General features: G+C 35.2%; 2 protein-coding genes across 2 annotated transcripts; one reads left to right on the forward strand and one right to left on the reverse strand.

Moving 5' to 3' along the window:
* Nucleotides 1-1,763: 1,763 nt before the first annotated feature.
* LOC141283724 (uncharacterized) lies at nucleotides 1,764-8,679 on the forward strand. Its single transcript, XM_073817039.1, has 7 exons — nucleotides 1,764-1,869; nucleotides 3,283-3,335; nucleotides 3,933-3,963; nucleotides 4,058-4,459; nucleotides 5,267-5,395; nucleotides 6,309-6,520; nucleotides 6,668-8,679. Exons 1-7 carry the CDS (start codon nucleotides 1,829-1,831, stop codon nucleotides 6,751-6,753), a joined length of 954 nt encoding a protein of 317 aa, XP_073673140.1. The 5' UTR covers nucleotides 1,764-1,828; the 3' UTR covers nucleotides 6,754-8,679.
* A 3,122-nt stretch (nucleotides 8,680-11,801) lies between these two features.
* ccn2a (cellular communication network factor 2a) lies at nucleotides 11,802-15,726 on the reverse strand. Its single transcript, XM_073816771.1, has 5 exons — nucleotides 14,625-15,726; nucleotides 14,244-14,460; nucleotides 13,911-14,162; nucleotides 13,511-13,722; nucleotides 11,802-13,000 (listed from the first exon to the last, which is right to left on the reverse strand). Exons 1-5 carry the CDS (start codon nucleotides 14,679-14,681, stop codon nucleotides 12,704-12,706), a joined length of 1,035 nt encoding a protein of 344 aa, XP_073672872.1. The 5' UTR covers nucleotides 14,682-15,726; the 3' UTR covers nucleotides 11,802-12,703.
* Between the last annotated feature and the right edge of the window lie 5,978 nt (nucleotides 15,727-21,704).

Below are 21,704 nucleotides of genomic sequence, written 5' to 3' on the forward strand. Positions count from 1 at the left end.
ATGGGGGAAAAAAGTAACTGGCATTACTTATTTGAAAAAGTAACTTGTCAATTAAAAAGTAATGCGTTACTTTACTAGTTATTTGGAAAAAGTAATATTATTACGTAACTTGCGTCACTTGTAATGCGTTACCCCAACACTGCTCATAATTAAGCTGGTGAATTAATGGCCAGTTTAAATACAATTTAATTTTTCATTATAATTATTGTTTTATTTTCGTAATGTGTTTGGTAAAGTCATCATTTTATTATAATCTTGTTTTGTCAATAGTTAATAAAGTGTCTTTCATAGTGTGATTTTTGGTAAATTGCATAAAACATCATTATAATTATTAATTATTATAATATTAGTGGAACCTACAACAACAACATAAAAACAAAGTGAGATTTCAATAATATTTTGACCACTGAACAAAGACATGTCTCCGGTTTTCATCTCAGATGGTCATCTTACAGTTTTTTACAGACGCTAGGACTCATTTCTCAATACTTAGGTCACTTTTGCAAAACTCTTCACACAATTCTCCTAACTGACTTTCAGCTTGGCAAAGCAGTTCATTTCACATTAAAATGCGCTACAACTACCAAAACACTTTATTCAGGTCTCAAATAAACTCATTCTTCCAGAACACTAGCAAAGGTTGACAGCCGACAAACACTTTGTCACCCACAAAACAATGAGCTAAAAAACACTAACAACATGTAGCAATACACAGTGTTTTCTGGTGTAAAACAAGGACACATCTCTGTTTATAATTGCAATATATATTGTTTATAACTGCAATATATGTTACTGGAATGAATCAGACATGATGCAGAATTTGTCAATATTTTATGTTGTTGACTCATTTTTATTTTTTTGCACTAAGTAATTCCAAAATACAAGAATTTGTATACACACCATCCACTGATACAGATACAATAGTAATGCTAATCTACTCGCATTTTTAAATTTGAAATATGTTTCAATAAAATATTGCTGTTGAATTTTGCTGTCTTATTCAGTTTTGCATTATGTTATTGTTTTGAACATAAGTTTAACAGTTTTGAAAACAGTATGTAAGCATGCGCAAAATGTCCTGTACGTACAAAGATTTTTGCCAGTTGTTGTGTCTGAGTGAGAAAAGAATTCATGAAATTTGAGAGATGTAGTCATTGAATGCATTTTGTGCCAAAACAATGATAATTGATCCTCAGTTTAGCCCACATAGACTTCTGTTGTGCTCACTGTGTGAAGAGCTTTGCAAAAGTGACCTAAGTATTGAGAAATGTGTCCTAGCGTCTGTAAAAAACTGTAATCTACACATCCTTCATTTCTTCCCCAGCTGTAGTCTATATAGTCAGTAGTTGTTTTTTTTTTAAATGAACAGATCCATATTTTCTGACTTGGATCAGCAGGAGTCTGGTCTGCTTTGCATCCTGTTCTTGAGACCAGCTTTGAACCTGCCGAATGTGACAGCAATTCTAAAATAGGTAATACTTTGAACAACATTCAAAATAATTCTGCTAATTTCTTTCATTCAGTAAAACAATAATTCCTGAAATGTAGTAAAGCCCAATAAATCACAGCACAAATCTAAAAAGACAGTAATTTGAAACTTTTTGTTATTGAGTAATGCTAAGAAACATGCCAAGGCCCATACTGATATTATATTATATGATATTACCTGACAATGAACAGCTGAATAACATACAATCTAAAAATAGCCTTGCAGGCTTGTTTAATACGTCATTTGTTTTATGTTTTTCCTGTTACGTGGCAATGAAGAGCTTCTCTTCCGGGTTAAACAAAACTCTTACGACCCAGCATTCCTTACCGGCGGTTTTGAATGAATTACAGGTGCTCAAATATGGAAAACACAACATCCAGGTAAATGGAATGTTATACTTTTTAAAGAAAGTTAATGTTTTGCAACAGCAACATCCTTGGAGCTATATTGTTTGAAAGATTATACATGTATCTTCTTTATTCAACACAGGAAGTGTTCAGAGAGTACATTACAGTTTTTTACAGACGCTAGGACGTGGCCGCTATGTGGGCTAAACTGAGGATCAGTTATCATTGTTTTGGCACAAACTGCATTCAGTGACTACATCTCTCAAATTTCATGAATTCTTTTCTCACTCAGACACAACAACTGACAAAAATCTTTGTACGTACAGGACATTTTGCACATGCTTGCATACTGTTTTCAAAACTGTTAAACTTATGTTCCAAACAATAACATAATGCAAAACTGAATAAGACAGCAAAATTCAACAGCAATATTTTATTGAAACATATTTCAAATCTAAAAATGCGAGTAGATTAGCATTACTATTGTATCTGTAACAGTGGATGGTGTGTATACAAATTCTTGTATTTTGGAATTACTTAGTGCAAAAATAAATAAATAAATAAACAACATAAAATATTGACGAATTCTGCATCATGTCTGATTCATTCCAGTAACATATATTGCAGTTATAAACAATATATATTGCAATTATAAACAGAGATGTGTCCTTGTTTTACACAAGAAAACAGTGTGTAATGCTACGTGTTGTTAGTGTTTTTTAGCTCATTGTTTTGTGGGTGACAAAGTGTGTTTGTCGGCTGTCAACCTTTGCTAGTGTTCTGGAAGAATGAGTTTATTTGAGACCTGAATAAAGTGTTTTGGTAGTTGTAGTGCATTTTGAATGTGAAATGAGCTGCTTTGCCAAGCTGAAAGTCAGTTAGGAGAATTGTGTGAAGAGTTTTGCAAAAGTGACCTAAGTCCTAGCGTCTGTAAAAAACTGTAAGCATCCAGCAATAAATCTTGTTAAAAGAGCAGTTCATTGAAAAACTGATTTGTTTTTAAGCTGCTCCTAAATCTGATGTGTGTAATTTTAGTGAGGTTAAAAACTTTCTCTTTCTTTTAGAAGGTTAATATGAAGAGGCAGCTACACACTTAAAAATAAAGGTGATTCTTCAAGCAATGCCATAAAGGACCATTTTTGTTTCCATAAAGAACCATCCAGTCAAAGGTTCTTTAAAGATCCAATTCTTTCTTACCTGTTTATAATCTGAAGAACCTTGTTTTGCCACAAAGAACCGTTTGTGAAACAGGAAGGTTCTTCAGATGTTAAAGGTTCTTTATAGAACCATTTAGACTAAAAAGGTTCTTCTTTGGCATCGTGAAGAAACTTTATTTGTAAGAGTGTAAAATTAAGCCATTTATAAGTTGCAATTTCTTAACATCTGAAATTAGATATGCAAAATCCTTAATATGTTGCTTATATATAATTCTTTTGTTTCTAACAGTGACGATGTGAATTCTTGTCTAACACAAGAATACGGCAATCTTTTGGGAAAAGGTATGAACTAACAGTCAAAAAATATTTATATTAGAACTGAATAATATATATATAATAATATAATAATATAATAATAATAATAATAATTTTCCCCACATCAATCTACACTCCCTGCTCCATAATGGCAAAGCAAAAAATAGGTTTTTAATATTTGTGCAAATTTATTAAAAATAAAACACTGAAATAAGTACATTGCATAAGTATTCATAAATCTTTTTAAATCATACTCATTCAAATAAATTTGCCTCAGTTTAACTCCACTCCAAGTGTAGTAACATCTAGAAGCAATATGAATGATCCTGAGCTAAGTTTCGAGTGTCCCAGAAAAGGGTATGAGTACTTATGCAACGAGTTCTTTTCAGTTTTTTATTTTTAATAAATTTGCACAAATGTTAAAAACCTATTTTTTGCTTTGTCATTATGGAGTAGGGAGTGTAGATTGATGTAGATTTTTTTAAGTAGTTTAACATAAGGCAGCAACATAACAAAATGTGAAAAAATGAAGGGGTATGAATAATTTCAAAATATATGAAATATGAAATAACATTCAATTTAAATGTGCACATTAATTGTGGATTCATGTTGTTTCCAATACAGTCGAAGAATTGCTGACAAACAACCCAACAAGGTAGTTATAAAATAATGAAAAAGAGTAATGTGCTGCTTAGTAGTAATTCCTACTTCATTACCTGTACCTAAAACATATCTTTTTTACCTTCTAGATCTGAATATTTGCCCATCGACACTGTCTCTTTAAGAGCTGATGGACAATTTGGCCCATTCAAGTTTATTAACATGTGCGTCCCTGATTCATATTTGATGGCCTTATATATTTGCTATACGAAATATGAGTGTATTGCATCTCTTTTAAATTCTTTTGTAAAGCTGAGGGCACCTATGGTCTTCATACGAAATAAAATGTATAATGAGGCCAAAGCATGTTGGCTCTTTGGGGGGCTTGATTGTCCCACATTCAAAGTGACCAACGATAGATCTGATAATGAAAAGTATGTAATTGATGCTTGGAGTGAGCCAAAGAATCATTTGCACATGTTTAATGAACTTGTTTTGCCCAAATACCATAGCTCACTACCTGCTAAACAAGTGAGCCAGAATTCCTTGAGGTAAATTCATTTCAAGCTCATACTTTGTCCTTTCTCAACTTGATCTATCAAATAAAAAATAAATAAAAAAACTCTTAAAAATAAAGGTGCTTTGCGATGCCATAGAAGAACGTTTTTGTCTAAATGGTTCCATAAAGAACCTTTAACTTCTGAAGAACCTTTCTGTTTCACAAAAGGTTCTTTGTGGTGAAAGAAGGTTCTTCAGATTATAAAAAGGCATGGAAGAAATGGTTCTTTAAAGAACCTCAGACTAAATGGTTCTTTGTCAAACCAAAAATGGTTCTTTTATGGCATAGCTTGAAGAACCTTTTGAAGCACCTTTAAGAGTGTAGACTCAGCTTTTGTAGCGACTGAAATATGTGTATACATATCAGCAACAAAAGAAGAGAACAGCAGACCACTACATCTAATCCTCTTTAGACTAAATGTTTAGGATATTAATTATGTAATGTTTCAATTATCTATATTTAGGCAGTTTCTATATATTGTTTATGATATTTACTTTTTTGGGGTTCCGTTTCAGTTGTTGGTATTTTTGTATGATCTCTAATGTAGGCCATTTTTTTCCTGTTTACCATTTTTGTGTGTCTCCTATTTGATAGTTGCTGGTGTGTTCTTTTTTTATTGCATGATGAATACATAGGTGTCTGAAACGTTGATTTATTTCTTAAGCATTATGGCATTGTGTGTCTTTCTTTGTAACTCTGTTTTGACTGCACATCAGCCTTAATTGTGGATTCAGCATCCAATTTTGAGTCAAATATATCCTGAGGCCCATCATTTAACATTTTCTTTTCTCTACTCCAGTAAATTTGAACATCTTGGAGACGTGCATGGCTTGGGTTTCAACGATCCCAATCCTTTGCTTGTTCTAGTGGACACACGTCAGCTACTGGATATAGCACCACCCCTATATGTTAATGACGATTATAACAGGTAATTCATTTCATACAGTGGTTCTTTGACTTTTCAGACCAAGTAGCAGCTTTACTGTGTGAGCTACTAGCTCATGGGGACCCAGGTTTGATCCTGGTCATCGTACTGACGCTTGGTCAGGACCCTTTGGCGCCACATTTTGATGCTCAGGGTACCCCTTAGGCTCACCTTTGGAGGGTCCTGCATTGCTTTTAGTTGTTTACATTATGCGTCACATTTAATGGTTTGCATGCATTTGCAAAAACATAAATGTGACCCTGGACCACAAAACCAGTCATAAGGTTAAATTTGACAAAACTGAGATTTATACATCATATGAAAGCTCAATAAATAAGCTTTCTATTGATGTATGGTTTGTTAGGATAGGACAATATTTGGCCGAGATACATCTATTTGAAATCAGAAATCTGAGGATGCAAAAAAATCAAAAAGACTGAGAAAATCACCTTTAAAGTTGTCCAAATTAGGTTCTTAACAATGCATATTATACAAATCAAAAATTACATTTTGATATGTTTACAGTAGGAATTTTACAAAAAATCTTCATGGAACATGATCTTTACTTAATTTCTTAATGATTTTTGGCATAAAAGAAAAATCAAAAATTTTGACCCATGCAATGTATTTTTGGCTATTGCTACAAATATACCCCAGCGACTTAAGACTAGTTTTGTGGTCCAGGGTCACAAATCATCTTATATAAATGTACGCTTTTATAGATATTTTGGAGCACCTAACTGATTTAAACTGAAAGGTTTATTGCCGCAGAACTCACAAACATCAGTGTGTATTTAACAAATGTCTTTTTTGTTAATAATTAGACTAAAACATTATTTGTATTTAGTTGAAAACACTGAATATAAGCCAAAAGCACCGAGCGCGTCTGATGCCTTTTTAACTGCTTTTCTTTAAGGACCTTCGAACTCCAATTTCTGCTGTTGACGAGGACTTCCTGTTTTACTCATATACTCGCTGGCTTAAACGTCTTCGATCGATGGGTTCTCTACGATGATTTGAAGTTGGACTATGATGACTTTAACCCCAAGTGTGCAGATTTTAAAGGAGATTTCGTCATCCTTTCTGCTGGCTATGTTAATATAACACAGGATGATCAAGACAGAGACGGTATGTTTATTTATTATTTTACCCTGTGTGCAAAAAAGTCCATACTTTTTTCTATTTTAACAGTTTATCGTTACAGTCTTTATTTAATATAGTTAAATTAGAGTTGGAAAATCAATACTGTGTAAATGTGTGTCTTCTATTTTGTAGTGCCATTTGGAGTTTCTGAAGAGGGATATCAAGGGACTGTCCCTTTTAATCCTCCCCGTGGTTATGAAAAGGAACATATTGATTAGGTATTATGAAACATAAAAATAAACCAATGAATATAATTAAATAACTTATTGTTTGTCATTATTTGGAGTTCTTATGTTCTGCGTTCTAGACTCCAAACTCGAAATTCTGATTGTCCTCACCTCCTACTTGGAAATATCGTCTAGAATGCTGATTGAAGTCAGACATCTGTGAACCTGATGCACCATTTGACATCACTGCTTCAAATGAGCTTTAAAGCTGTGACGTCAAATGACGCACCTTGCTGTGCCAAACTTAAAAACTTCACACAATAGGCTTTCAAAACGATATACTTTTTCGTTTTTATTCAGCATTTTGTTGTAATATGGCACATCCAAATTACAACAAAACAGCACATCCCATAGTCCTTCAACTCCGCTGCAATCTCAAAACTCTGGTCATTTGGCTCGGCAGAAGTGCGCATCGAGGGTGCATATCTAAAATGATGAATCGGTATGGCAAGCCATTTTGACTTTTATTTCATCTCAGGATATGACTTCTTGATAACAATTCAGTTTTCACTAGTGAAAATGTTCATTCTTGATATCAACAATTCAGTTTTCACTAGTGAAAATGTTCATTCTTGATATCAACAATTATATTTTCACTAGTTAAAATGGAATTGTTGATATCAAGAATCTAATTGTTGATATCAAAAATTGTAGTTCTTGATATCAAGAATGTAATTTCTGATATCAACAATTACATTCGTGATATCAACAATTACTGTAGATTCTTGATATCAAGAACTACAAATATTGATATCAACAATTACATTCTTGATATCAAGAACATTCATTTTTACTAGTAACCACATGGTTGCTGATATATAAAAAAAAAACGTTTTTACTAGTAAGAACTGAATTCTTGATATCAACAATTGATTTTGAATGGCAGTGTATGGAGACATTTCACTAGTGAAAATACAATTACAGATATCAACAACTGAATTTTTGATATCAACAATTAGATTCTTGATATCTAGAATAAACATTTTAACTACAGTGAAAATATAATTGCTGATATCAAGAAGTCATATCCCTAGAGGGAATAAAAGTCACAACAGCTTGCTATAGAATCGGACACCCTACGGTCTCGTAGACTTAACGGACACGCGTATGCGGCGAACAGGTCCATACTTGTAATCCATAAGAAGAATGGCATCTACGATAATATTGTTCTGTTTCATTCTCATGCCGAGATCCAGATCCGGCCTGTGTCCAGACCAGATGGTGGATCAACACCTAGAGATGACTGAATGTCAGCGGAGTCCATGTCAACTAGATGAGCCCTAGAGAGAGACCTCGTCAACTAGACTGCCATCAAGATAGGACCACGAGAACCAGACATGTCCTTTGCACAAACTTGTGTTGCAGCCTGGAACTAAACCACATAATGCTGGTTTGGTCTGGCCAGAGGAGAACTGGCCCCCCGACTGAGCCTGGTTTCTCCCAAGGTTTTTTCCTCCATTTCTGTCACCGATGGAGTTTTGGTTCCTTGCCACTGTCGCCTATGGCTTGCTCAGTTGGGGACCCTTAATTTCTGGAAATATTGCCAGCTTGATTGCACAGATAGCCTACCATTGGAAATGGACTGTTTGTTATTGTCCTCTTGCATTACTGGCAAACTATTTTCCAGTTTGACACTGTAAAGCTGCTTTGACATAATTTATATTGTACAAAGCACTATATAAATAAAGCTGACTTGACTTGAAGAGTATAAAAAAAGAAGTTTACATCATGAAAGTAACTGGCTTTGATAAGATTCTATAGTGAATGCCAGAGTTGTGAACTTGAGTTGCATGAATTTGTGACTTGACTTAATCAAAGAAGATTTGCGACTCGACTTAGGCTTTGACAAGAATGACTCGAGAGTTTACTTGGACTTGAACCCTGTGACTCGGCAATAAAACCGAGTGTTCTGATCAATATAGCCTGGTTACTAAAATGTATGATCACACTGGTATGATTAGCGCAGCTTTTGGCACTGAGCCAGAGAAGAATTCCCATTTCTAAAGTGAGTGCTTGTATTGTTTTTATCCACATAATGTTTAGGATATTTAATATTTTAGACATTTAAATTACACATAATCACTATAAACCACTTGTAATAATAAGAAACAGATGAACAAATTATTGGCTAAACCTGTCAAACATAATTAGATTTTCTTTTCACGTCAAAAAAACACATGAAATATGTAGCCTACATATAAATTTCACTCTATTTTTTTTCTGTTTACCAGCCAGTCACTTTCATGTCTTTCAAGAAATGGATTAATTCACGATAAATGAATGTCTGTATATTACGTATTAGCAAGTTATTAAATATTTGACTCAACTGATTCATTAAAATCACCGAATCCTTAACAAATAAAACAGTGGACTTAAAATTAATTATTAATTCAATTAGGCCTATAAATTTTTTTTACAAACAATGATTAATTCCTTAATGAAACACCACTAATTATTATATAGCCTATCTTTTATACTGATAACTACTATAGACTATTATTGGCTTTAAAATTTACTGTAGTAATTAATACAGAGACACTAATTTGGGCAAACAGCACTAAAGACTTATTTAGGACTTGAAGCTTAAAGTTGAGGACTTGCCTGTCTTGACTTGGGACTTGAATGCAAAGACTCAAGACTTACTTGTGACTTGCAAAACAATGACTTGGTCCCACTTCTGGTAAATGCACACCTAGCACATTAAATAGAAAATATGTTTGGACCCTGCAATGCCACAAAACCAGAAACTGTTTTTAAAAATATTTTTAGTCTGTTGCACACTATTTTAAATTCTATTTTATTGAACATTTTAATGATGACCTTCCCCACACTGAATTAAAAAAACAACGTAATATTCTGCAACATGAACCAAAACCACCGATGCTGATGTTGGTTACATGCTGATGGTTTAGACATCATCATGTAGTAATCTGATGTTTTATTTAGTCAAATCTATAATGTTGGTTGCACATTATTTATTATAGCAATGCAATGGTTCAGGCTGAGTTTAAATGTATGACAGAAATAAAGTCAATCTGGTTTATATTAAGTGAAGCTGGAGATTTATGATGATGCTGGAGCTTGACATCAAACAAAGGTCAGGTTTTAACTTTTATACAAAATTTCAACCAAACATCTAATGTGATGGGAAGCTTTATTAGAATGTTAGAGGATAATGTTCTAACAATTTGTAGAATGTTCTAACTTTTAGCAGAACATCCTTGGAACTAAAATAAAACTGGCCGCTGAAAACATTCCCAGAACATTAATCATTTCTAGCTGGGTGTGTTGAGGCAAGTTGGAGCTGAACCCTGCAGGACAGTGACCCTCCAGGACCAAGCTGGGTGACCCCTGATGTAATCGAATACATAGTAACTATTGTTTTATGACTATTTATTATAAGTGTAAAATGCTACCTTTTGTATTAATGCATTATTTCTATTGTCGTAAAAGTAAGTCCTATAGATTAAAGGTAATACAGTCTCTATTTTATTTTTTATCAAATTAGTTAGAAATGTATCTAATTTCCAGAAATTAGAAATCAATCTACAGTGTACAGCCTCTAAATAAACATTTCACTAGCACAGTCGATACACTAGATGGCGCTACATAACTTCATTTGTTTGCACAGATCAAATCCTTGTACTTGTGTCTTCCTCAGTGGCAAAACAGTCCGAAATCAAGCAATTAAGTAAGTTTTTTTTAATAATCATTTTAAAAAGATGGGTGTTTTCTCAGAGCTAACAGAGATGTTGTATCAACATCATTAACAGCACGTGTTTTTATTATTTACGTGTTTATATTCTATTTCTGATGCCAATGTGCTCGATAATTGGACATTGTCAATAAGTTGAAACTCACAGCCTCAAATAGATACACATTTTTGTTACTGTCCCTTCTTAAAACGGTTACTATTACGTAATACTTACTACTTATCGTAAATTTAACTGAATATTTACTTTGTCTCACACACGGTTTGTGTGTGTATCCATGATACATGTTTTTCTTTTCATCAAACATCATCCGTTTCACTGTGTGCTTTTTATCTGGTTCCTGTAAACCTTGTTTTTGTACCTTAATAGTTTTTATTCAGCACGGATGCCATCAATTGATCAAAAGGTGCAGTACATACATTTACATTGTTTTTAAACATTTGAATTTTCTAATTATTGAACAATCCCAAAAAAAGCTCAAGAGTCTTTCAAAAACATTTAAAAAAAATTACTGATATCAGTTGTATATTTGTGTTATAAAAAATGCACACCTTGTGCTATTGAGAGTGTCTATGCACCATTGTCTGTTTCATATATTATGTATATATGTATGTGGGTCAAAGACAAAAGCATAAAAACAATAAGTGTAATACTGCTTTAAATTGTTGTTGTTTTTCCAAATAAATAAATAAAAGTTTTCTGTTTAAGTTATTAGCATTTTTGTTTTAGTTTTTCTGAGCAAAAAAGATGCCCACTAAAATTTCATCAATCTTGTAAGGCATATTTACAACAAAAATCAATTTATGACATTAAAAGATGATTTACTTTCACCCCAAATACTAATTAGTTGTAATTCTACTTTTTATTTTTATTTTGCCCATTTGTCAATAAGAATTTTTACTCATTTAAAACACAATAGAATTTAATATGCTCCCTTGTTCTTTTATATAAAATGTACAAGTCTGAATAAGCATGTTGTTTGAATTTTTACATAAATAATGTGTTGCACTGAATGGCAATGTAATTATTTCAACCACATTTTGACATTTTATTCTCCAAAACTTATTTGAAACCTTAAAAGTAGATACTTTACTTACATTTAATGTGCTTCTATGGACATAATATCCCTTTTGATGTGGACATCTTAAAGCCTTTGACCCATGTATGTGGACATATGTGTGTGGTCCCCAGTGATAATGTAAAAATGGCATTGAAGTAAGTGTGAACATGAGAGCCCTTTGTGAAAATGTAGTGGTCTTTACGTGCTGCTGACACCATTTAGAGAGGCTCTGTATCAGGGTGAAAATGACTCATATGACGGCAATGTTTATATAAAAAATATAATATTTTATTTCAAACTACAAAAGTGAAAACATGTAACTTTTTGGTCACACTTCTCAATAAAATATTGGACAAACTGTAAGGAGAACAGTCAAGTCAGCACATGAAGCTATCATTAAACATGGTGAAGCGAGAAAATAAGAAAGACATCAAATGCTTTGAATTTAAATTAACTTAAGCTGTACAAAATATGTACATTATTTACAGCTTTTCAAAAAATAGAATAATAAAAAAAAGAATGAAGCTACAATTCATCCAGTCTTTTTGACAGGGGTACTGACGCTCTCCCATCAGGAAGGGCCAGACAGTCGAAGTCAAACACTCAGTGCTATATTAACCTTCATAGTTCTTAGCCAAACTTCATGTCTCATGTCAACTCTAAGCTGACGAAATCACCTAAACATAAGAGCACATCAGTTTCTCTCTGTCTCTTTCGTCCTCCTTCTCTCGGCTTGGTGAGGCGATTAGCTTCTGGGGTTAAAAGCTGCCTTCCGTTTCTTACTATTTTTGCTCTCAGAATCTGAATCTGCCCACCACAGTTTAGGGGAGGGGCTTGGCGTCATCCACCAATCAGTGACATGGGGGCGTCACAAAGTCGAACTATAGTGCAGTATTGTTCTTTAGGGGGCGTCCGAACAGAGCCCGGTCATTTTAACATCCCCACCCCCTAGCCTTAGACATCCATCACAAATGAATACACATAAAGCATAGAAATCCAGAGTCCATGTACAAGATACAAACACATACACGCGAGAAGACGTAAAATGAAAGCAACAAACCATTAAAAGACAAACAAGTACTTTGTGCTGAGATATGAGATGGATATCTGTTCGATTCAAGTGGACAGTCTCTGTGTGGAACTCCTTGGCGTCGCCGTCTCCGACTTCTTACGCCATGTCACCGAGCATCTTCTTATAGTACATGGACTCAAAGATGTCGTTCTCCCCAGGGCAGTTGTAGTGGCACGCGCAGGTCTTGATGAACATCATCTGCTTCTTCATGACTTGGCCGTCAGGGCACTTGAACTCCATGGGCAAGGTGGCGGTTCTGTGAGGGGTGCAGCAGCGACCGTCTGTGCAAACGCCGCAGAACTTGGGCCTGTAAGACTTGGTAGTGGTGCAGCCGGAAATCTCAAACTTCATGGGTTTAGAGACACGTGGAGTGCGGATGCACTTCTTTCCTTTCTGTAAAGACATGGAACGGAAGTTAGCCATCAAGTTCTGAGACGTCATGGACATGCATCAGAGTTGAGATTGGTTTGGTACACTCTTAACTCTTAAAAAATAAAGGTGCTTCACGATGCCATAGAAGAACTTTTTTTGTCTAAATGGTTGCATGAAGAACCATTAACATCTAAAGAACCTAAAAGGTTCTTTGTGGCGAAAGAAGGTTCTTCAGATTATAAAAAGGAAAGAAAGAAATAGCTCTTTAAAGAAACGTTGACTGAATGGTTCTTTGGGGAACCAAAAAGGTGTAGATTCTTTAAGCAATGCCATAGAAGAACCATTTTTGGTTCCAGAAAGAACCATTCAGTCAAAGAACCATTTCTTGCTTACCTTTTCATAATCACCACAAAGAACCTTTTGTGTAACAAGATGTTCAAGGTTCTTCATGGAACCATTTAGACAAAAAAGTTCTTCTATGGCATCGTGAAGCACCTTTATTTTTAAGAGTGTATGTAGGTTGCTGCTTACCCTGATTTTCTCCTCCAGGTGAGACTCGCAGGGACGGACCATGCAGAGGCGGGACTGCTTCTCGAGACGGCACTCGCGGTTATCGTTGGTGACGCGGGTAGAGATCCCCAAACCGCAGGTCTTTGAGCATGCGCTCCATTCTGTGGTCTGAACCAGGCAGTTCTCTCTCATCATGGAGGGATCAGGTCCATATGTCTCCTCCTCTCTGTAAGCTACAAAACCAGACAAGACGTTACTCAACACATTCCTTCCAGCAGCATGATGTCACCCCACTGTTCCTATCATTACATCACTGCACCAGAATTCATTCCAAGCTCTATTACTATGTCTGAGTATGCATGAGTCATATAATCACCAACAGTTTTGACTCAGAGAACGGTCAAGATCAAACAATTCTCACCTGCCAAAGCTGATCCCACAAAGGTGTTCTGGTGCGGGGAGTCGCAGACCCATTCCTCACAGCACTTTCCAGGAACCTTCACTCTTCGGGGCATGGGACAATCAGGGCTGGGCAGTCGGATGTCCATTCCACAAAGTGGCACGCAACCTACGGCGCCGTCCAGACACGTGCACTGGTATTTACAACTGCTCTGGAAGGACTCTCCGCTACGGTACACCATCCCACTGAACACGCAGGTGGCACCTTCTCTTGCTGCGGGACGGAGATAGAAGGTGATTAACAACTCTGACTCAACTCAACAGCTATCTCTATGTCAACCATCAAGATCCTCACCTGTGCAGACCCCAATACGACGGTTGCTCGGGGAGCCGTAGTCGCAGTAAAGCCCTTTGTGAGGGTCGCAAACGTCTCTCTCTGTGCATAGTTCGCCTAGTTGCTTGGCACAAACTCGGCAGCACCCACAGGTGTCCGTAACCAGGCTTACGCCGGGCGAACACTGGGGTGGATCTTCAGGGCATTGGCATTGTCCACTGCACTCCTGAGCCGTAGCCTGAGGAACAAGACATGCTCTTGTGAGACTTGCTTAACACAGACCTTTAGAGAGTTAAAATGAGCTGTTTGTGTTTGTGACAAAACAAGATTCTTACTAACTCTCTACATGCATTATACCTGATAGTGGTTCTTATAACCTAATAGTGAGTTAAAATGACTTACCCATCCACAGAAAGCCAGGCACAGCAGAGCAACTCTTAGATTGATTCCAGAAAGCATGATGAGCTCTTGTCCAATCTCTTAAAAAAGGAAAATCTTCTGTTCCTACAAAAAGTCTTCTCTTCAGATTTGATCAAGGTGATCTCGTTGCGTAGTCTTTGAATCCAGTTCCTCCTAATCGTGTCGAGTGAAAGCTAGAGTTTAGCTTCGGTGTGAAGTTTAGGCTGAGCCGTGTCGAGCGACTGTTGCTTCTCTCCGGAGGACTTGGAGTGTTCTGATTCTCCAGCAGCAGCTGAGCTTCATTTATACACGCCGCGCTGCGGTGGACTGCCTCCACCTCAATGGAACGCTGGATAAACATGGGCATTCCTGGCATTCTTTCCTAGTTTCCTGCCCCCTCCGCTCTCCACTCCCCTCTCCCCCTCCGCTAAACCTGCACCCACTGCCATCCTACATTCCTGGGCTGTCACATAGCAAAATAAAAGTGCAGTCTTGGCATTACCTTGCAGTGCTTGGTGGTAGTTTAAGCTATTTGTCTTGGAGATAGATGTGTGCATGTTTTTTAATAAGACTAGCTTTTGGCCTTCAGTGTCTTGTTCTCTAAATAACTATGAGGATTCAAAGTTGATGGTAATGTCAGTGATAATAATGATAAAGTTATGCATCAGTTCACATAAATGAGCATCATTATTTAAGTCAGGTCATTATTTACTCACCTTCATGTCTTTCCAAATTGTAACAAATTGTTTTGGACCCCATTGACTTTCATAATAAAAGCAGTTCTTGAAAATATCAATACTTTTGGATCATTAAGATTTGTAATGGTTTTTAAAGACGTTTCTTATGCTAATCAAGGCTGCATTTATTTGATTAAAAAATACAGAAAAAAATGTAATATTGTGAAATATTATTTCAATTTAAAATAACAGTTTTCTATGTGAATATATTTAAAAATGTAATTTATTCCTGTGATACAAAGCTAACTTTTCAGCATCATTACTCTAGTCTTCAGTGTCACTTAAAAACTATATATATATATTTATAACTGCTTAATATTTTTTTCGAACCTGTGATACTTTTTTCAGGATTCTTTTGAAAGAAATAAATGCTTTTATTTACCAAGGATGTGTTAAATTAATAAAAAGTGATAGTAAAGACTTAAATCAAATTAAAGTAATTTAGTAAATTGCAAGGCAATATTTATATTTTTAATAAATGCTGTTTTTTAACCCTTTATTCATCAAGAATCCTGAAAAAAGAATCAAAGGTTCCAAAAAAGAAAAGAAAAAGAAAACGTAAAAAAACTTGAAGAATCATGAGACACTGAAGTAATGGCTGATAAAAATTCAGCTTTGCATCACATGAATAAATTATATTTGAAAGTATATTATTATAGAACACCATTATTTTAAACTATAATAATATTTCATAATATTACTTGCGTTTGGTATTCTAATAAATGCAGCCTTGATGATCATATAAGAACTCTTAAAAACATTAAAAATGTTACTGATCCCAAACATTTGAGCAGTTGTGTACATATGTAATATGCTTTTAAAAGAATGCAAGACATATATTGAAAATATTCATAATTCTTTGTGATGCATTGCTATTATTAGACTTAGACACAAAGCACTTTTTGCCATCTTACATACATTTTTGTGGCACTGTCTGGATTTTGAACAATTGCTTTAATCATGATGTTTTTCTGTAATTGTATACTTTCACCTGGCTAATAGCGTTTAGTCAGCTGTGTGTTTTACAGTGCAGGTGCGGTACAATTCTATTTTACTCTTTCAGACAGCAGACAGCTCGCAGACAGAAGGGCAGCAGGAAAGTGGCTAGACTGTAGCGTTTGTATATTTTTTTTTAAACCAAAAAAGAGAAGGATCCCCAGCCTTCCCTCCTCACTCTTATGAAAGGGAGCACTGCCTCTTGCCAGCCAGCGAATCGGAAATGAAAAACTCCCAGAGAAGGAACGGGAGGTGAAGGAATGTTATCCCCCTGCCAGTAGACGTACCGTTACTACATGCACAGAGTCTCAGAGGAAGACTTGCCTTATATGGGAATCTTCACTGTAGGCTCTCTTGTTGCCCCTCTCCACCCTCCTCCTCATTCTCTTGTCCACACTCTTTCCCTCTCGTCTGGAAACAGTGTTGCCGGTGTTGAGGATTGTAATGTGCCCTGTCTGTCAACAACCTTTCATTCCAACTGGGCTGAAAGCTGCTGCCAGCCCCCCCATGCCCTTACAGAGAAGATTATGCTCATCATGATGCTAGATTTGTGCTTTACAAAAGTCCTTTTTTTGTTAATATTTTCTTTTTTTAAATACAGTAGGTTTATTTAACATGTTTACATTTATTTAACTTATTTTCTTGTTTGATTGACATTAATGGCACAGACAGGTTTTTAATTTAATTACAATATAATTATATATTAATTATAATATATTTTAATTAGGCTGCTGTCTCTTTAAGACGAATGGATTCGCTCTGTTTTTCACTCACCTGTTTACATAAATTTTATGGTAATCGATAACGAATTGTGATTGGATGGTAATTTTGTTCTGTTGTCTGTTTCTGCCGCTGAATAAAAAAGGTAATTGTTACTTTTTATCTCACAATTCTGACTTTTTTTCTCAGAACTATGAGATATAAACGCACAATTGTGATTTATAAAGTCAGAATTATGTATCTTGCCACTCTGACTTTGTATCTCGCAATTCTAACTTTTTTCGCAATTGCGACTTTGTATCTCATAATTCAGAATTTGTTTCTTGCAATTGCGACTTTATCTCATAATGTGGATTTTTTTCACAAGTGCAACTTTGTATCTCGTAATTCTGACTTTTTTTTCCGCAATTCTGACTTTTTTCACAATTGCGACTTTGTATCTCACAATTTTGACTTTTTTTCTCGCAATTTTGACTGTGTATCTCATAATTCTGAATTTTTTTCTTGCAATTACGACTTTGTATCTCATAATTTGGAGAAATGTTTCACAATTGCAACTTTGTATCTTGCAATTCGGTCTTTTTTCTTGCAATTGTGACTTTGTATCTCACAATTCTGACTTAACTTACAATTGCGAGTTTATATCACACCATTCTGACTTCTTTTCTCAGAATTGCGAGTTTATATCTCGAAATTCTCATTTTATAACTTGCACAATCTCACAATTCTGAGAAAAAAAAGTTAGAATTGTGAGATAAGTTGCAATAACCTCTTTTTTATTTTCTATTTAGTGACGGAAACAGGCTTCCATACTATGAATACTCAGTCATAAAGAAATTTTAAAATACAGGACAAAACATGATTTTTCCTAATAAGTCGGCACACTATATAGAAATAGAGCTGAACTATATGATATGTTCAGTTTAATGCACATGTTATGTGGTCAATAGGCCTAATATCTTATTGAGTGTCAGTTATTAACAATGTGCTGTGCGTGTGTTGGTCCATGCACATTTTTTTTTTCTGTGGCCAAGCAGGATGGACTATGCCCACAGTCTGGCGGCTAAATAAGCATAGCTGTGTGTGGCGCAATTCAGGTGTGTGCACGAATCGTGTTCTTACCTTCATACTCTATGCTCTAAGCTCTTTTAGTGCCTGCAGCTACATTCCTGCCTCAGTGAAGCAAAGATAAATACTTTCAGCTCTGCTAAACTTTAATGTCATGCTGACTACCTCCCTAGGAGGTTGAAGGAAGCCTGAAACTGTACCACCAACAGAATAATTCAGAAACAACTTTCTGCCAGGTCTTCGAACAGAAGCATATCTGTAACCCACCCTAATAGAGTTTATTGCAGCTGGCACACTCTAAAAGAAGATGGTGGAAAAGCTGGCGATGTCGTAAAACTGTTGGGAAGGGAAAGAAGTAACTGTTTAAAGAGCGGGCGGTTAAAGGTGTCTGTAAACGATGACTTGATTCTAAAACTGGTAGGAGTGACGCGACCAGCAAACACGACTAAATTTGGCCAGTTAAGACAGAATGCATGTATCAGTCACTGAGAAAAGTCAAAGGTCACTGTCTAATGATGTAATGGAAAGACTCCAGGCATTGGGGAAATGAAAACCTGTTGACAGAAGTCATTGGGGTGTGTGGTCACATGACTTCATTTCACTTTCCTCCCAAGACGCGTAGGGTCAGGGTTAGGAGGCAGGTGGGTGCTCTGCACATAATCTGGAGGCTGTTTATTGTTCTCTTGACAAAAGCGAAAACTTCAGAGCCACATTCTGGCTGCCAGAAGCAATTTTCCATAGCTACACAATTCCAACATCCCATTTTCTTTCTGTCTGGACAGCTCCCAGACCAGTTAATTTGAGTGCTCAGATTACCAATGTTAAACCAAAATATGCCGTCTATATAGTCCTGGTGTTTTTATGAAAACCGAGTCTTTGTTTTGGACTGGCTCTCAATGTGATTGGTCAAAAGTGATTGGACCTGTCCAAAGAACAAACAAGGATGTTTGAATATACATGAATAGAGATCATGTATCAAGATAATTGAACAGAAGGCTGAAAAGATGGAAAACAGGCTTGCTATGACTGTATTCTACAGTACTTCACAAATAATAGTTCTTCCAATTCTTAAATTCTTTTTTTTTTTTTTGCTTCTAATTAAGTTAAAATGATAGTTCTCTCAAAATTCCACAAATTACTTGTAATTAGAATAAGTTACATTTTAAACTACTCGTAATCAGACTACAGTTACTTTTTATGGGTTACATGATTACATATTAGTCACAAAATAGCAATAAATTATTATTCACAACTCCTTCATTTCTGTTTTTCACCTTTTAAAAGTTCCTTTCTAAAATAGCCTACTGATTATATGAAGTCAGAAAGTCTAGTTTTGTGGACATTCACGCATAGACTAGTCATTAGTCAGGTGGTGACACAAAAATAAGGTTTAAGTGTCCACTACTGATCAACACATTCATTTTTATTTGAATTATCACTCTGTAGGTTTTTTAACCATGCATTATTATGTCTTTGGAAAGCTTTTGTCTTTAAACTCATTAAAATGCACATATTCATGTTATTTAATATTTACATGTGAGACAGGCATTCCAAAACTTTTTGCCATCTAAACCTTATTTGCCAAATATACTTTAAGTATATACTTTAAGTACCCCTGAGATGTTAAAATAAATATTTCAGTAATTAAGTATCACATTTGCATATTCACAGTTTATTTGATATTGATTAATGGTCACATGGCATGCATGTTAATAAAAATATTTAATCTTTTTGTTTTATTTTAAAACAATGACTTTTCAATTAATAGTTAGCTTTTCATTAAACTTACAAACCCCCTGCAGTTCCCTTACAAACCCTAGTTTGGGAAACCTTGATGTAATATAATGTTTAATGCACTTTCGTGTTTTAAATTACAATGAATGTAACATATTTTCGTACTCTTTGCATTTTTTGATTTCAGATTTTCAAATAGTTGCATCTCGGCCAAATATTGTCCTATACTAACAAACCATTCAACATTAAAAATCTTAATTATTTAGCTTTCAAACTTATTTTGTGATCCAGGGTCACAAGTGCAATGATTTGTTGCAGAAGGCCTTTATTAGCCATTCAGAGCCATGTGGAGAACTTTTTATGGTGGATGGATGCACTTTATTGGACTTCAAAATCTTAATAGCCATTAACTGCCATTATAAAAAATGGAAAAACCAGGACATTTCTTAATATGACTCCAATTGTATCGTCTGAAAGAAAGATATATACACCTAGGATGGATTGAGGGTCAATAAATCAAGTGGTAATTTTCGTTTTTGGTGAACTGAAACATTTCAGGAACTATACATATTGGAACACACAAATAAACAGCTTCCGAACAATCCTATTCAACATAAACAGATTGGTAGGGTTTTTAGAACCGGTTCCAAATTTCCAATAACTGGATATTCGATAAGACACGTGCATTTCCATTCAGATTAACGATTGAGAAAGAAAATGCATGTATAACAGTATTTTTTAGATCAGTGTTCGGTGTTAAAGAGGCATCCATCTAATAAACATTCCGCCTGTCATTATTGTTAATCAAAGAACAAAAGAAAATCATTAACTGACTGAATATCGTTTATAAATTTAATGAGGATTAATCACTATTTTATTTATGAAAAGAAAACTATGCAGTGTTTTTAAACGTTTGATTTTAATTTCTGTACCTGACATTTGTTCAGTTTTATTTATTTATGCTATTGCCAATTGATTTGTTTGTTCCTATTTTATCACTTGTCTTTAACAATTTAATGTTTGGAATTTATATTAGTCTAGTTTTGTTTTTTTCTGTAGTATTTTTTGGTCAAACCATAGGCAAAAGACAAAATAAGTTTGACATTTAAATATTTGACTCAACTTTTTAATGGATTTTTTTTATCTTATTGGAATCGGAATAAGGAATTGATAAGAATCGGAATCGATAAGCAGAATCGATATCAATAAAATTCAAACGATACCAACATATTGAATTCAAACATAGATCTTCAGGTTTGTGGCTTTTGACACAGGCTTTAGCTAGCAGCAAAGAAGCCATAATGCTGTTTGTAAGGGTTAACACTTGAAATGATGCAGTTAGAAATACTATGTTGTGGTTTTTAAGTCACTTCCTGTTCAGAGTTTCCTCTGTCTGTCTGGCGAGGTGGTGGTGGTGGCTGAGGGATGCCCTCATTTGCTTGGTTGTTGTGCAGCAGAGGTTTTTGCGGCCACATTCCTGTGGGATTCAGTGGAGCATTCCTCATGGGATTTTCCTGACGTTCCTCGCGCCCATGCATCTCTCACTTCTCCTCTAGTTACATCATCAGCTCTTCTCTCCGCCCATCTGCGATGATGCTATAGTCTTGTGGTCAGTCATCAGATACAATGGCAAATTGAGTATTTTTTGACTTTATCAATATTTTACGTGTGATAGAAAAAACATTCGTAGTAACTGCTACAGGTTCAGTGGGTTCACATGTGTTGAAGGTTCAGGCCTCGATGAATTATGCTAACTTTATGTTTATAGAAATGCCAAAAATGATCCATATTTTCCAACCTGCCTCACGGTGTTTGAACCACAACAATT

This window comes from Garra rufa, chromosome 13 (genome assembly GCF_049309525.1).
Source record: "Garra rufa chromosome 13, GarRuf1.0, whole genome shotgun sequence".
Lineage (NCBI taxonomy): Eukaryota > Metazoa > Chordata > Actinopteri > Cypriniformes > Cyprinidae > Garra > Garra rufa.